The sequence below is a fragment of the Pseudophryne corroboree genome, chromosome 6, assembly GCF_028390025.1.
Source record: "Pseudophryne corroboree isolate aPseCor3 chromosome 6, aPseCor3.hap2, whole genome shotgun sequence".
Classification (NCBI taxonomy): Eukaryota; Metazoa; Chordata; class Amphibia; order Anura; family Myobatrachidae; genus Pseudophryne; species Pseudophryne corroboree.
The window spans coordinates 466,147,833-466,165,332 of NC_086449.1; the positions used below are offsets into that span (position 1 = coordinate 466,147,833).

General features: G+C 46.3%; 1 protein-coding gene across 9 annotated transcripts in view; it reads left to right on the forward strand.

Moving 5' to 3' along the window:
* Positions 1-17,500, forward strand: part of CADPS2 (calcium dependent secretion activator 2) — a 919,737-nt gene that overhangs the window by 588,541 nt on the left and 313,696 nt on the right. For 5 of the 9 annotated variants that reach the window (XM_063927189.1, XM_063927182.1, XM_063927183.1 and 2 more), the window contains one exon: positions 7,825-7,842. The exons of the other annotated variants lie outside the window; for them this stretch is intronic. In XM_063927189.1, the coding sequence (XP_063783259.1) occupies positions 7,825-7,842 (18 nt within the window). The remainder of the gene's footprint in view (positions 1-7,824; positions 7,843-17,500) is intronic. 9 annotated transcript variants of the gene reach the window in all.

Below are 17,500 nucleotides of genomic sequence, written 5' to 3' on the forward strand. Positions count from 1 at the left end.
CGAACCCATCATTTCAGTGACAGGGTCTGCCACACGACTGTGACTGAAATGACTGGTTGGTTTGGGCCCCCACCAAAAAAGAAGCAATTAATCTCTCCTTGCACAAACTGGCTCTATAGAGGCAAGATGTCCACCTCCTCCTCATCGTCCGATTCATCACCCCTTTCACTGTGTACATCCCCCTCCTCACAGATTATTAATTCGTCCCCACTGGAATCCACCATCTCAGGTCCCCGTGTACTTTCTGGAGGCAATTGCTGCTGGTGAATGTCTCCACGGAGGAATTAATTATAATTCATTTTAATGAACATCATCTTCTCCACATTTTCTGGAAGTAACCTCGTACGCCGATTGCTGACAAGGTGAGCGGCTGCACTAAACACTCTTTCGGAGTACACACTGGAGGGAGGGCAACTTAGGTAGAATAAAGCCAGTTTCTGCAAGGGCCTCCAAATTGCCTCTTTTTCCTGCCAGTATACGTACGGACTGTCTGACGTGCCTAATTGGATGCGGTCACTCATATAATCCTCCACCATTCTTTCAATGGTGAGAGAATCATATGCAGTGACAGTAGACGACATGTCAGTAATCGTTGGCAGGTCCTTCAGTCCGGACCAGATGTCAGCACTCGCTCCAGACTGCCCTGCATCACCGCCAGCGGGTGGGCTCGGAATTCTTAGCCTTTTCCTCGCACCCCCAGTTGCGGGAGAATGTGAAGGAGGAGCTGTTGACGGGTGACGTTCCGCTTGACTTGACAATTTTCTCACCAGCAGGTCTTTGAACCCCTGCAGACTTGTGTCTGCCGGAAAGAGAGATACAACGTAGGTTTTAAATCTAGGATCGAGCACGGTGGCCAAAATGTAGTGCTCTGAATACAACAGATTGACCACCCGTGAATCCTGGTTAAGCGAATGAAGTGCTCCATCCACAAGTCCCACATGCCTAGCGGAATCGCTCTGTTTTAGCTCCTCCTTCAATGTCTCCAGCTTCTTCTGCAAAAGCCTGATGAGGGGAATGACCTGGCTGGCAGTGTCTGAACTGACTTCACGTGTGGCAAGTTCAAAGGGTTGCAGAACCTTGCACAACGTTGAAATCATTCTCCACTGCGCTTCAGACAGGTGCATTCCACCTCCTTTGCCTATATCGTGGCCAGATGTATAGGCTTGAATGGCCTTTTGCTGCTCCTCCATCCTCTGAAGCATATAGAGGGTTGAATTCCACCTCGTTACCACCTCCTGCTTCAGATGATGGCAGGGCAGGTTCAGGTATTTTTGGTGGTGCTCCAGTCTTCTGTACGCGGTGCCTGAACGCCGAAAGTGGCCCGCAATTCTTCGGGCCACCGACAGCATCTCTTGCACGCCCCTGTCGTTTTTTAAATAATTCTGCACCACCAAATTCAAGGTATGTGCAAAACATGGGACGTGCAGGAATTTGCCCAGATGTAATGCACGCACAATATTGCTGGCGTTGTCCGATGTCACAAATCCCCAGGAGAGTCCAATTGGGGTAAGCCATTCTGCGATGATCTTCCTCAGTTGCCGTAAGAAGTTTTCAGCTGTGTGCGTATTCTGGAAAGCGGTGATACAAAGCGTAGCCTGCCTAGGAACGATTTGGCGTTTGCGAGATGCTGCTACTGGTGCCGCCGCTGCTGTTCTTGCAGCGGGAGGCAATACATCTACCCAGTGGGCTGTCACAGTCATATAGTCCTGAGTCTGCCCTGCTCCACTTGTCCACATGTCCGTGGTTAAGTGGACATTGGGTACAACTGCATTTTTTAGGACACTGGTGAGTCTTTTTCTGAGGTCTGTGTACATTTTCGGTATCGCCTGCCTAGAGAAATGGAACCTAGATGGTATTTGGTACCGGGGACACAGTACCTCAATCAAGTCTATAGTTGGCTCTGAATTAACGATGGATACCGGAACCACGTTTCTCACCGCCCAGGCTGCCAAGGCCTCAGTTATCCGCTTTGCAGCAGGATGACTGCTGTGATATTTCATCTTCCTCGCAAAGGACTGTTGGACAGTCAATTGCTTACTGGAAGTAGTACAAGTGGTCTTCCGACTTCCCCTCTGGGATGACGATCGACTCCCAGCAGCAACAACAGCAGTGCCAGCAGCAGTAGGCGTTACACTCAAGGATGCATCGGAGGAATCCCAGGCAGGAGAGGACTCGTCAGACTTGCCAGTGACATGGCCTGCAGGACTATTGGCTTTCCTGGGTAAGGAGGAAATTGACACTGAGGGAGTTGGTGGGGTGGTTTGCAGGAGCTTGGTTACAAGAGGAAGGGATTTACTGGTCAGTGGACTGCTTCCGCTGTCGCCCAAAGTTTTTGAACTTGTCACTGACTTATGATGAATGCGCTGCAGGTGACGTATAAGGGAGGATGTTCCGAGGTGGTTAACGTCCTTACCCCTACTTATTACAGCTTGACAAAGGCAACACACGTCTTGACACCTGTTGTCCGCATTTGTGTTGAAATAATTCCACACCGAAGAGCTGATTTTTTTTGTATTTTGACCAGGCATGTCAATGGCCATATTCCTCCCACGGACAACAGGCGTCTCCCCGGGTGCCTGACTTAAACAAACCACCTCACCATCAGAATCCTCCTTGTCAATTTCCTCCCCAGCGCCAGCAACACCCATATCCTCATCCTGGTGTACTTCAACACTGACATCTTCAATTTGACTATCAGGAACTGGACTGCGGGTGCTCCTTCCAGCACTTGCAGGGGGCGTGCAAATGGTGGAAGGCGCAAGCTCTTCCCGTCCAGTGTTGGGAAGGTCAGGCATCGCAACCAACACAATTGGACTCTCCTTGGGGATTTGTGATTTCGAAGAACGCACAGTTCTTTGCTGTGCTTTTGCCAGCTTAAGTCTTTTCTTTTTTCTAGCGAGAGGATGAGTGCTTCCATCCTCATGTGAAGCTGAACCACTAGCCATGAACATAGGCCAGGGCCTCAGCCGTTCCTTGCCACTCCGTGTCGTAAATGGCATATTGGCAAGTTTACGCTTCTCCTCAGACGCTTTTAATTTTGATTTTTGGGTCATTTTACTGATCTTTTGTGTTTTGGATTTTACATGCTCTGTACTATGACATTGGGCATCGGTCTTGGCAGACGACGTTGATGGAATTTCATCGTCTCGGCCATGACTAGTGGCAGCAGCTTCAGCACGAGGTGGAAGTGGATCTTGATCTTTCTCTATTTTTTTAACCTCCACATTTTTGTTCTCCATATTTTAATGCGCACAACTAAAAGGCACCACAGGTATACAATGTAGATGGATGGATAGTATACTTATGGATGAGTGACTGACGACACAGAGGTAGGTACAGCAGTGGCCTACCGTACTGCTATATACAGTATAATGGACCTGGTGGACACTGTCAGCAGACTGCTAAACTAGTACTACTAGTATAAAAAAAAAGCCACCACAGGTATACAATGTAGATGGATGGTAGTATACTTATGGACGACGAGTGACGACACAGAGGTAGGTACAGCAGTGGCCTACCGTACTGCTATATACAGTATAATAAATGGACCTGGTGGACACTGTCAGCAAACAGCTAAACTAGTATAAAGAAAAAAAGCCACCACAGGTATACAATGTAGATGGATGGATAGTATACTTATTATTATTAATGGATGACGAGTGACTGACGACACAGAGGTAGGTACAGCAGTGGCCTACCGTACTGCTATATACAGTATAATGGAGCTGGTGGACACTGTCAGCAGACTGCTAAACTAGTACTACTAGTATAAAGAAAAAAAGCCACCACAGGTATACAATGTAGATGGATGGATAGTATACTTATTATTATTAATGGATGACGAGTGACTGACGACACAGAGGTAGGTACAGCAGTGGCCTACCGTACTGCTATATACAGTATAATGGACCTGGTGGACACTGTCAGCAGACTGCTAAACTAGTACTACTAGTATAAAAAAAAAGCCACCACAGGTATACAATGTAGAAGGATGGTAGTATACTTATGGACGACGAGAGACGACACAGAGGTAGGTACAGCAGTGGCCTACCGTACTGCTATATACAGTATAATGGACCTGGTGGACACTGTCAGCAGACTGCTAAACTAGTACTACTAGTATAAAAAAAGCCACCACAGGTATACAATGTAGATGGATGGATAGTATACTTATGGACGAGTGACTGACGACACAGAGGTAGGTACAGCAGTGGCCTACCGTACTGCTATATACAGTATAATAAATGGACCTGGTGGACACTGTCAGCAAACTGCTAAACTAGTATAAAGAAAAAAAGCCACCACAAGTATACAATGTAGATGGATGAATAGTATACTTATGGACGAGTGACTGACGACACAGAGGTAGGTACAGCAGTGGCCTACCGTACTGCTATATACAGTATAATGGACCTGGTGGACACTGTCAGCAGACTGCTAAACTAGTACTACTAGTATAAAAAAAAAGCCACCACAGGTATACAATGTAGATGGATGGTAGTATACTTATGGACGATGAGTGACGACACAGAGGTAGGTACAGCAGTGGCCTACCGTACTGCTATATACAGTATAATAAATGGACCTGGTGGACACTGTCAGCAAACAGCTAAACTAGTATAAAGAAAAAAAGCCACCACAGGTATACAATGTAGATGGATGGATAGTATAGTTATTATTATTAATGGATGACGAGTGACTGACGACACAGAGGTAGGTACAGCAGTGGCCTACCGTACTGCTATATACAGTATAATGGACCTGGTGGACACTGTCAGCAGACTGCTAAACTAGTACTACTAGTATAAAGAAAAAAAGCCACCACAGGTATACAATGTAGATGGATGGATAGTATACTTATTATTATTAATGGATGACGAGTGACTGACGACACAGAGGTAGGTACAGCAGTGGCCTACCGTACTGCTATATACAGTATAATAAATGGACCTGGTGGACACTGTCAGCAAACTGCTAAACTAGTATAAAGAAAAAAAGCCACCACAAGTATACAATGTAGATGGATGAATAGTATACTTACGGACGAGTGACTGACGACACAGAGGTAGGTACAGCAGTGGCCTACCGTACTGCTATATACAGTATAATGGACCTGGTGGACACTGTCAGCAGACTGCTAAACTAGTACTACTAGTATAAAAAAAAAGCCACCACAGGTATACAATGTAGATGGATGGTAGTATACTTATGGACGATGAGTGACGACACAGAGGTAGGTACAGCAGTGGCCTACCGTACTGCTATATACAGTATAATAAATGGACCTGGTGGACACTGTCAGCAAACAGCTAAACTAGTATAAAGAAAAAAAGCCACCACAGGTATACAATGTAGATGGATGGATAGTATAGTTATTATTATTAATGGATGACGAGTGACTGACGACACAGAGGTAGGTACAGCAGTGGCCTACCGTACTGCTATATACAGTATAATGGACCTGGTGGACACTGTCAGCAGACTGCTAAACTAGTACTACTAGTATAAAAAAAGCCACCACAGGTATACAATGTAGATGGATGGATAGTATACTTATGGACGAGTGACTGACGACACAGAGGTAGGTACAGCAGTGGCCTACCGTACTGCTATATACAGTATAATGGACCTGGTGGACACTGTCAGCAGACTGCTAAACTAGTACTACTAGTATAAAGAAAAAAAGCCACCACAGGTATACAATGTAGATGGATGGACAGTATACTTATGGACGACGAATGACGACACAGAGGTAGGTACAGCAGTGGCCTACCGTACTGCTATATACAGTATAATAAATGGACCTGGTGGACACTGTCAGCAAACTGCTAAATAAGTATAAAGAAAAAAAGCCACCACAGGTATACAATGTAGATGGATGAATAGTATACTTATGGACGACGAGTGACGACACAGAGGTAGGTACAGCAGTGGCCTACCGTACTGCTATATACAGTATAATGGACCTGGTGGACACTGTCAGCAGACTGCTAAACTAGTACTACTAGTATAAAAAAAAAGCCACCACAGGTATACAATGTAGGTGGATGGTAGTATACTTATGAACGACGAGTGACAACACAGAGGTAGGTACAGTAGTGGCCTACCGTACTGCTATATACAGTATAATGGACCTGGTGGACACTGTCAGCAGACTGCTAAACTAGTACTACTAGTATAAAGAAAAAAAGCCACCACAGGTATACAATGTAGATGGATGGATAGTATACTTATGGACGACGAGTGACGACACAGAGGTAGGTACAGCAGTGGCCTACCGTACTGCTATATACTGTATAATAAATGGACCTGATGGACACTGTCAGCAAACTGCTAAACTAGTATAAAGAAAAAAAGCCACCACAGGTATACAATGTAGATGGATGGATAGTATACTTATTATTATTATTAATGGATGACGAGTGACTGACGACACAGAGGTAGGTACAGCAGTGGCCTACCGTACTGCTATATACAGTATAATGGACCTGGTGGACACTGTCAGCAGACTGCTAAACTAGTATAAAAAAAAGCCACCACAGGAGTGTTTTTCAGGCAGACAAACGTATACTGGTGGTCACTGTCAGCAAAACTGTGCACTGTACTCCTGCTATAGCTGCTCCCCAGTCCCCACAATTAAGCAGTGTGAGCACTCAGCACAGATATATCATGCAGCACACTGAGCACAGATATGGTATGGAGCGTTTTTTTCAGGCAGAGAACGGATAAAAAAAAACTGGTGGTCACTATCAGGAAAAACTCTGCACTCTACTCCGAGTCCTAACAGCTGCTCCCCAATCCTCCCCACAATTAGTAATAAAACAAGCAATCAACTGTCTCTTCTACAATTATAAACGGAGAGGACGCCAGCCACGTCCTCTCCCTATCAATCTCAATGCACGTGTGAAAATGGCGGCGACGCGCGGCTGCTTATATAGAATCCGAATCTCGCGAGAATCCGACAGCGGGATGATGACGTTCGGGCGCGCTCGGGTTGGCCGAGCAAGGCGGGAGGATCCGAGTCTGCTCGGACCCGTGTAAAAAAAGGTAAAGCTCGGGTGGGTTCGGTTTCTCGGAAACCGAACCCGCTCATCACTAATAATAATATGTCTATTTTTATTCATGTTATACCAATGTTTGTGCCTATCTGTATATCTACATATATAAAAGCCAAATACCGCTGACTATCACGAATATCACGAAATCTCTGGAACCATGAGAAATAGGAACTTGAAATTTGGATAGTAGCTTTGTTTGTGATGTAGGCACCCACTGAGAAGGGATTTGCCAATTATGTCACATTTATTAAAGACTTTAAATAAGTGCCTTTGGGTTGTGCATTTCAAAGTTTTCCCATTTTATTACTGTCATACCAACTTATCGGTTTTCCCTATAGTCACTGTTCACACATTATTATAACATTTAGGAAATAAGCATCTAGGGAATGAATATTCATAAATGCTTTCGGCATGAAACTTTTGCACATTCTCCTGTGTCTTCCTAACAGAGTCCACGGTCTACTTACATTGAATGTTCAAAAATACTCATACAAGAGTATTTTCTTTGTTAGTAACCAATTAATCTCTGGAGAGAGCAGGATCATATTATTTTAAAAACGAATACATTGTCGTTAATGCTGTACACCGTCTGCACTCTCACAGTTGCTTATAGGACATGCATTCAGTCAATAAGACAAGCACTAATGGACGTATAAAAGATTCACCCTAAATCAAGCATGAAGACCTGTATCAAACGTTACCTTTTACAGTGTTATCTATTCATTTATGCTTATTCTGATTGGTTTTTTTTTTCTTCTTTGCTCAGCAGCTGACAAGGAATCAGGTGATAATGCATGTGTTTTTATGTTTTAATTCTCTAAATCTGTGTTGTTGCATTATTAGTAATAATTAAAGCTACCCTTAGCATAATATTTTAAAAATGCTTATATACTTTATATGTTGAAGAATGTGTGTCTATTTAATTTGCTGTACTACCCTTGACTGTGCAGTTCTTTGCGTTAGAGCAAAAATAGACTGTTATATCCTGAGGTAGGAAGTACGGTCTAGTAGTTAGTAGTAGATCAGTTGGTTACATACTATAGTTAGTAAAAAAAAAACAGACAAATGTCCATTAAGTTCAATATTTTATTATTTGAACTACTCCGTGGTGAATAACAATTTTACTGAAAGATTACTACATAAACCGTTTTTTTTTTGTACTGGCACTTTTTTGTTGATATTTGTACATTTTATTATTTGAACTTCTTCATTTGTAATGTGCTAATTCTACCAGTAGTTGATACACATTAAAGCAGCCATGTCCAGACTTTGACTCTGCGATCGCCTCTAAAAGCTGGAAAGCTTTCATGATCTACCAAGCAAGCACAGTGGCAGGTGGGGAGTTTGACTGGGGCAATACAACAGTCAAACCGTAACGCAGGTGTCCTAAGCTCAGTAGAAGGCACACATTGTAAGTGTACTCTCAAAAATGGGGATGTGTCATGTCAAAATAAAGCATGGTCTAGCAGCAAGGGCCATGGGGACTGCAATCACACATTAGCCTCCACAGCATTAAATCCCAAACACATTATCCCCCACAGGAAAGTAGCAGAAACACATTGCCCCCACAGGAAGAAAAAAAACACATAAATTGTCTCAACGCCCCACATAAAGACTGACTTGTTAGAGAGGAGCACCCAGTTCTTCACCGGCCCTCAGCCCTTGTCAACACCAGCAGCAGCCTCAGAGCACTGTGCAGGCCGGCAGGAGGCAACGGTTGCCACCATGCACACCTGACTGGTGCTATGGGATGTAGCCCTCGAGCTGTCCCTACCCCATGTATCCCCTATACCCTTAATCTGGCTCCTTGGCACAGTTGAAATGGAGACTATTACATGTGACAGCTTCAGCCAAAAAGAATCACCTGGATTCCTATTGACTACTGATGGACAGTGACAACTTACATAGACCACCACAGCTTTACTTTGGTGCACCGAGTCAATGGCTTCTGTTGGATGTCTACTGCCTTTGACCAAGTGTCTGTGGTCCATTGCAAATGGCGCCTTGACAACCCCTGCCTTACAGGCTTCAAATAACATCAGCATAATATCTGCTTTATCTCTAAACTTGAAAAATCTACTTACGTATACAGATCTTTTCTAAATGCCAGTTATCAAACACTAGTATTCAAATGAGAAAAACAAACTAAATAAAATAGACATTTTTTTCTTTAATTTTTCTTTATATCCACTCCTCCTTTTGTTGTGGCCTGGTGCGAAGTAAGCATAGAGAGTTTACATTTAATATAACCAAAATGTTGGGATTGATATCTGATTGTTATGCTTATAACTCTTACAACTGGGATCAGTATGTAATCCCGGTGGGCTGGATCCCGACTGTCAGTATACCGACAGTGGGATCCCGGCCACCGGTATGCCAGCAGCGGGGCACCACTAGTAAACCCCTTGCAGGCTCACTGCACTTGCCACGCTGAGCCTGTGCAGGGCACATCGGAGCTAGTCCAGCATGTTCCTTTCCAAGTGGCCCAATCCGTGAGTGACTGGCTGTAGGGGAAAGCTGCAGGCCCTGGAGACTGCCAGGGCCCCATAGCAGCTGCATCTCCTGCACCTACGGTTATTATGCCACGGAGTGTAGCCGATAGCTTTATCAGGGCCCTTGCTTTTCAGAGCTTGGTATAATACTGCTGTTCACCATCCCCAGAGGAAATTATGTGAATGATGATACTGAGCAGTAGTTTGGCATCGGTAGTATTGCTTTCTTTAACATTTACATTAACCATACAGAAATGGTGTTTTCCACATGGTTTAATGCAAATACTTAATAAATAAGACCTTAAATGCTTTCACTGTAAGGAGTAAAAAAGATGTATTAAAAATAAATGTAAAAGAACATCTTTTGTATAAGAGGGAAAATGTGAATAGAAAGCAAAAAATGCACCCATACATACATACATACATACACAGATGTCGTCACTTGGAGACTGATAAAATAGAGAGAGAGGGGGCGTGGCCTAGACACTGCAGAGAGAGGTCTAGCAATTCCTGAGCTCCTGCAATAGCCGGCATATAAACCCTTTTTCTAGGGTGAATCCTCTCCTGAACCTCCCTAAACACATATCCTGCAGCTGCTGTATAAGTGCTGGACAGGGAGGCGAAACCTGAAAGCCGCTGTGACTATTTTCCGCCCGCGGCCTACTCCGCAATTTGGAACCGGGGCCTCAAGTTTGGAGCCTGCCCGACTTCGAGCTCCAGACCCGCGAGACGGCTCAGAAGAAACACGGGAAATCGTACCCGTACACCAAGGCCCGCCATCGTTCCACCCCTCCTCTGACTAGGGCCCCGACCGGACCTACAGCGGGACCGCTGCTCAATCCCCCAGCCGAGAGTGAACGCTCCGGGAGCCTGCCTGCCGTGCCTGTCTGCTGCCGGCGGCCATCTTGCGGACGGAGGTAAGAGGCGCCGCACGGCAATACACAGCCCACACATACCCCGCGGTCCTCAACTGCCTCCCGCCTAGCCTCCTATCCGTCCAGCGTGACCTGGCCCCGGGGACCAGTACACCAAGGGGACACTGAAGCGCTCGACGACCCGCCGCGGGATCCACCCGCACCTGTCCCCGTTCCCACCTCCCGGGCACCCCAGACCTCTCCAGCCAACCACTCACACCTGGGCCTGCGTGACCAGAACCCCGGAGAGTACCTGGGTGAGACAGCTCCCGCAGCAACCTAACGGAGTGACAGCCGGCGGGCGACTCCTACGTATAGTGGACTCCCTCCAGCTGACCTACCCGCCTCTCCCCCTATCCGTCCCACCCTGCAAACCACCATTTCAGATTCCCCCCGCAGCCCAGCACCAGGGGGGCTGAATACAATATCCTCTGAAACCAGCACCCACTCCGGAGAAGGGTCTGCGGAATAAATTCAGCGGATGCGTGTGGCGATCACCATACCCCGCACCCAACACACAGCCCACCCCAAACCCCACGAGATCGGTGGCCTGAAGCACTCTCACTATCCCTACCACACCACCTTCGGGACAAAACCAGACCCCTCACCTTCCCGGTCTGGCAGACCTGGTTGTCAGCCTGCCCAGCTCAGCTGTGTCCCGGCAATCACATCCTCCGGATCTATGTCCTCAATGACCTCAACAATGTGAGCGCTCTCTAACCTGTCTACCGCCACTCATGCTTGTCTAAATAACACGTAACACTCTTCAATGTGACTGAGCACCCCTGTTTCACTATTACCGGCTGATTGGACCCACCACCGAGGCACGTCTCTCCAACAACCCTAGGTGCGTTGCTACTGACGAGAAATGGCTCCTACAAAAAAAAAGGAGACAATCCCCCCGAAAGTCGCCTACCCCTCGCGAAAATCCCTCCAAATCTCCCCGCTACAAAATGCTCCTTCCCCCTCTGCCACACTGGACCCCTTGGGATCAAGTGTCCTGTCCTCAGCTCTCTCGGTATCGGGGGTAGACTGCGAATCGGATGCCCCTCTAACCGTGAGATCCCTCTGCCAGATACTCTCTGCCTTCAAATCTGAACTCTCTAAAGATCTGACCTCAGCCATTCGTGAGGTCAAAACTGAGCTGGTAGCTCTGGGAGATAGGACGGATCAATTGGAACGCAAGATGGAGGAATTGGTCACCTCCCACAATGACCTACTCTCATCTCACGACCGCCAACAACAAGATCTGGATCAATTCAAATCCAAATTGGCGGATATGGAGGACAGATCAAGGCGGAACAACATCAAAATTCGAGGCATCCCTGACTCAGTTACCAACTCTGAACTGGAAGCCTACGCCACTGTCTTATTCAAGAAGCTTCTCCCAAAGGCGGATGCCTCGGAACTCCTGATTGACCGCATTCACCGTCTCCCTAGACCCCGAACCGTCTCATCCGACCTTACTAAAGACACCCTCCTTCGAGTCCATTTCTTCCCAGTTAAGGAACGCATTATGAGGGCCGCTAGAGAATCCAAAAACTCAGATACTCTGGGGGGACTTCAGATTTTTCAAGACTTCTCCGCAGCTACCATAGCGAAGAGACGTGCTTTCACCCCCATCACCCTTGCTTTGAGAGCCCACGACATCCACTACCGCTGGGGATTCCCAGTTAAACTGATAGCCTCATACGAGGACTCGACCTACATAATTTCCTCCCTAGATGCAGGTGTGAAGTTATTGATGGACTGGGACATCTCCGTCTCGAAGCCGTCTACATCGTCGCGTGCTGCTAACGTCAGCCATGATTGGTCGACCTCCTGAATCACTGGACTACCGAGCTGGGTCCTTTCACAAACCATGCACCAGATCCTCCGATTCACGGAGGCTGTAGACCTTCTCCCCCCCCAGTGCGGGGAGTTGAAAGTATCCTTTGTATGCTCCTTCCTACAATTGCAATGTTGTGTCTCGATATAAGTTTGTTTTCTAGGTCTACAAGTCACGGGGGTACTCCCTCACATGTTGTTCAAATGTTGTTATATTTTAAGGGGCGACACGTTGCCCAGTTATTTACTGACACCTACTAATTACCTACTTGTACCCTAGGGGGCGTATGTTCCTAATTAGAGAAGCCTACAATAGACCCCCACGCCCTAAGGTTACCCTCTTAGAAGTTGTTTTAGAGTGGCGGCGCAGGTCAATCCAGCCCGCCTCACCTTTTTCTGTACTACTGCTTTCCCCAGAATTTTTTCCCCTACCCCTGCAGTAGTCATGCAGGTCCAATATACCGGACCTTTTCTTTTCGTTGTTTACCTCCTCCTCTCCTGTTTTAATTTCGACCCATGTATCTCCCACTTGTTCCCCCCCTCCTCGAGCTCCAGACTCGATCCATATCCCTGGCTACCAACGCCTATTTGCACTCGGAGCAGATACGCTCCAATAGATATCCACAGATCATTTTTCTCATGCCTAATATAGATTTCCAATGTTGAACCTCATATCTCTTAATGTCAAGGGACTTAATTCTCCCAACAAACGCAGATTGGCCCTCTCCTTCTTCCACCAGCAAAAAGCTGATGTCATAGCTTTACAAGAAACCCATTTCTCTTCTGTTAACCCCCCCCCCTTTTTAAAGATAGCCATTTCCCAGTGGGGTACTATGCTAATGGCCCATCCAAAAGAAACGGAGTAGCCATCCTTTTTAACAAAATGTCTCCTTTTCCCTACACTCTCAACTTTCAGACAAAAATGGCCGATATATTATCATAACTGGCCTCCTCAATGACAAACCGGTTACCCTAGTATCCCTTTACGCACCTAACTCTAACCAGGTCCCATTTTTGCGAAAATTACTCCTTACTATACGAAATGCACTAAAGGGATCTCTGGTAGTTCTGGGTGACTTTAACCTTGTTTTGGACCCTAAATTGGACAAGTCCCGCCAACTCCCCCAATCTGTTCCAACCACTATCTCTGGCCCCTCCTTAGCCTTCCGCAACCTACTTGCAGAATTCGACATATACGATATCTGGAGGACACAATTCCCCACAGGCCGAGAATACACGTTCCACTCCCTTGTCCATAACTCCTATTCCAGAATAGACCTGATTTTATGTGATAAATGGTCTCTCCAGAGAACTAATAGCGTGGATATTTTACCAATCACATGGTCGGACCACGCCCCAGTTCTCTGGAAATGGAACCTCCAGGGCACCTCCAATCCTCCCCGACATTGGCGCCTCTATCCATACCTACTAAACAACCCCCTGTCTAAAAAAATAATCTCTGACTCTATTGACTCCTATTTAACCACCAATTCCCCTCAAGATACCTCTCCTATCAACCATTGGTGGGCTTTTAAAGCCGTTACCCGTGGAGCCGCCATTCAGGCCGGCGCCACTCTCAAAAAACAAGCCCTTCAAAAGCAGAAGACTCTGGAGGATGACCTGCTGGACCTTGAGACTAAGAATAAGGCCCATCCCTCCAAAGCACTTAAAACTGAGATCTCTAATGTCCGAGGTCAACTTCAAAAGCTGCTCCTCGCACGCACCCAAGCGGCCTTGAATAGAATGCGCCACAAATTTTACCTGCTAGGAAATAAAGCTGGCAAAATGCTTGCACGCAAACTCCGTGTTCAACAAGCCAGAAATAGAATTAAATGTGTCTATTCTCCCTCTAAACAAAAGATCCTGAACCCTAAAGATATAACGAACCAATTTGCAAGCTATTACGCCAAATTATACAACTTAGCAACTGACCCCTCCACCCCACAACCCTCCCCCCCGTCCATCTCATCCTTCCTAGATGACCTCTCCCTCCCTACTCTCACGCAGGACCAGCTCTCTTCTCTGAATGCCCCTTGGTCGGCGGATGAACTCTCCACAACTATCAAATCTACTCCCAGGAATAAGGCCCCTGGCCCAGACGGCTTTGTTTCTGACTTCTATACTACTTTACACGACGTCCTTTCCCCCCTCCTGACCTCGCTATACAATACATTCTCAGACCGAGGCTCCCTTCCTCCAGAACTCTTAGAAGCGCGTATTGTTACTATACCTAAGCCCGGCAAAGACCCCACCCTTGTGCACAACTACCGACCAATAGCGCTACTAAACTGCGACATCAAACTATATGCCAAAATGATTGCAACCCGCATTAACAAACTCCTCCCTTCACTGATACACCCAGGCCAGACTGGCTTCGTCCCTGGGAGACAAGCATCTGACAACACACGTCGGGTCTTCAACCTGATAGACTCCCTATCTGGAGACCAGGGCCTTCTCTTGCTTTCATTGGACGCAGAGAAGGCGTTTGACAGATTAAACTGGACATACATGCGCCAAACTCTCCTCAGATTCGGATTTAGGGACCGTATCCTATCCTCTATCCTAGCGTTATACAGCTCCCCCACGGCCCGGGTGTTCAGTGGAGGCTTCCTATCCGACCCTTTCCCTATTACAAATGGCACCAGGCAAGGCTGTCCTTTATCCCCCCTGATCTTCGTCCTATCAATTGAACCCCTGGCAGCTAAAATAAGAGACAATCCCAACATTCCGGCAATTCAGTTCGGTTCATCCCTCCATAAACTTAGCCTCTTCGCTGACGATGTCCTCCTCTTTATCTCTAAACCCACTACAACGCTTCCAGTCTTACACGCCGTGCTAGATGCTTACAGCCGCGCCTCTTATTACAAACTAAACACTACCAAAACAGACGCCCTCCCCTTCAACCTATCTCACTCCATCCCAGCACTCCAAGCTTCCTTCCCTTATAACTGGCGAACCCATACAATTAAATACCTGGGTATCAACATTCCTACCTCCACTAAAGACGTATTCTCTGCCAACTTAACTCCCTTGATAGAGTCACTGGAATCCCTTACGAAATCCTGGTCATCCTATGAGGTCTCTTGGTTGGGACGAATGGCGGCATTTAAAATGTCCCTACTTCCTAAACTAATGTATCTCTTCCGCACTATACCATACCTCTTCCCAAAGAAAGCCATCCAAACCTGTTCTTCTATCATGTCTAAGTATATCTGGTCTGCAAAACCACCTTCAATGGCTCTTTCTAGAATGACCTTGCCTAGAGCATTTGGTGGTCTTAATATACCTAATATTCCGCTATACCAAGAAGCCTCCCTCCTAGCCCCCATTAAATATTATTTCTCAACCCAACTGCACACTGGATGGATGGAGCTGGAGCAAATCCGATCAAACCCAATCCCCCTAGCTGACCTTTTCCGTATCCCAAAGTCGCTCCGACCTACGCAATCATCCCTCCTTCCCTCCACGCAAGCTGCTCTACAAATATGGGACTCCCTATCGACCTCCCTATCATCGCCCATTTCCCATATCTCCCAGATATCGATCGCTACATTAGCATCGATGATACCACATCTCAATTTATCCAAATGGAGAAACGCAGGAGTGCTATCCTTGGGAGACCTCCTCGATGGACTTTCTCTAAAACCCTTCTCTACTCTCCAGTCACAATACTCACTTCCAGCTACGGAACTCTTCCACTATATGCAAGTAGCACACTGGTGGAAGACGATCCCTCCTACCTACGCAACGCTTCACGCGTCCTCACATACTCTCTTCTCCCGTCTCTCCTTACCGGTCTCCAAAGGCGACATCTCATACTGGTATAAACTTCGGATAACCCCTGCCTCCCCTGCTAAATCAAACGCCCAAAAGAAATGGGAACAGGACCTGGGAAAAACCCTATCCCCAAAAGACTGGCGTCAAGTTTTTTTAACCTTGCATTCCATGTCCCAGTGCCTAAACCACACTGAAATGCATATAAAACTAGTGAGCAGAATATACCAAACCCCAGACCGAATCCATAAATTCTGGCCCTCTCACAGTAACAAATGTTGGAGACTATGCGGCTCGGTGGGACATATCTTCCACATATTCTGGACGTGCCCAAAGATCACTAAATATTGGATAGATGTATTTGAGCTAATAAATAAAGTTCTGTCCACCCATCTAGCTCCAGACCCAACTCTAGCACTACTACAAGTTGTCCCCGCTGCAATAACGCCACCCGCCAGATATGTCCTGGGCCACATCCTGATAGCCGCTCCAGCAAACCTAGCCCAAATGTGGAAACAATCCTCTCCCCCTACCCTGCTTAGAGTTATACATAAAATAAACTACCATTTCCTTATGGAGACGGAATCAGCTTCCTCCTCTCTCAACTACACTTCCCTTAAAACGCGCTGGCTAGCGTGGCATACCTATATCTCCTCGATTGAAGGGTCTCAATATCTTCATAAATCCTCCTCACCCCCACTTAGCCCATCTGAGCAACCCGACAATACCTGAACTATAACATAACACATACAATAACACCCCCCATTACCTAGGCATCTATACCTTCCCCTCCCGGTTGAGAGCCGACCCTCACTAGGTTTCCCTCCAACACTATCTTTTAAAGCGTACCTATAACTTCTGACCAACAAGATTAGGCCACTATTACCTTACTGCAATGTACAGTTTCTTTATATGTCTCAACTTTTCTGATGTATTATATATACAAGGCTCCGAAGCAACACCCCCCCAATTCTAGTCTGGACCCCTACTCTCCCCCCCACCCTTCTGTACCCCTAACATACCTATTTTTATATTGTATTGATGTACCATCCCCCCTTTTTTCTTTGTTCTGTACCCCATAAAAATGTTTATCTTTTCAATAAAAACTATTGATTTAAAAAAAAAAATAGAGAGAGAGAAAGTGCCAGCTAATCAGCTCTACCGTGTTACAGGCTGGGTTTGAAAAATGACAGTTAGGAGCTGACTGGCTGGTACTTCTTCTCTCTCCATTTTATCTCTCTCCAAGCAATCATGCATCTATGTAGATACAGTAACTGTGATGTAAAGATTCTGGCTGCTGTGCTAAAACATTTGAGAAAAGAGCCCTTGTCCTGTTCTTCAAAGACTGCCAGAATTATAAAGGTCTTTTCTGAGCCATTCAGGTTAGGCCACAATGTTTACAGGAATTTATACAATTCTAAGACATCAACTGTCT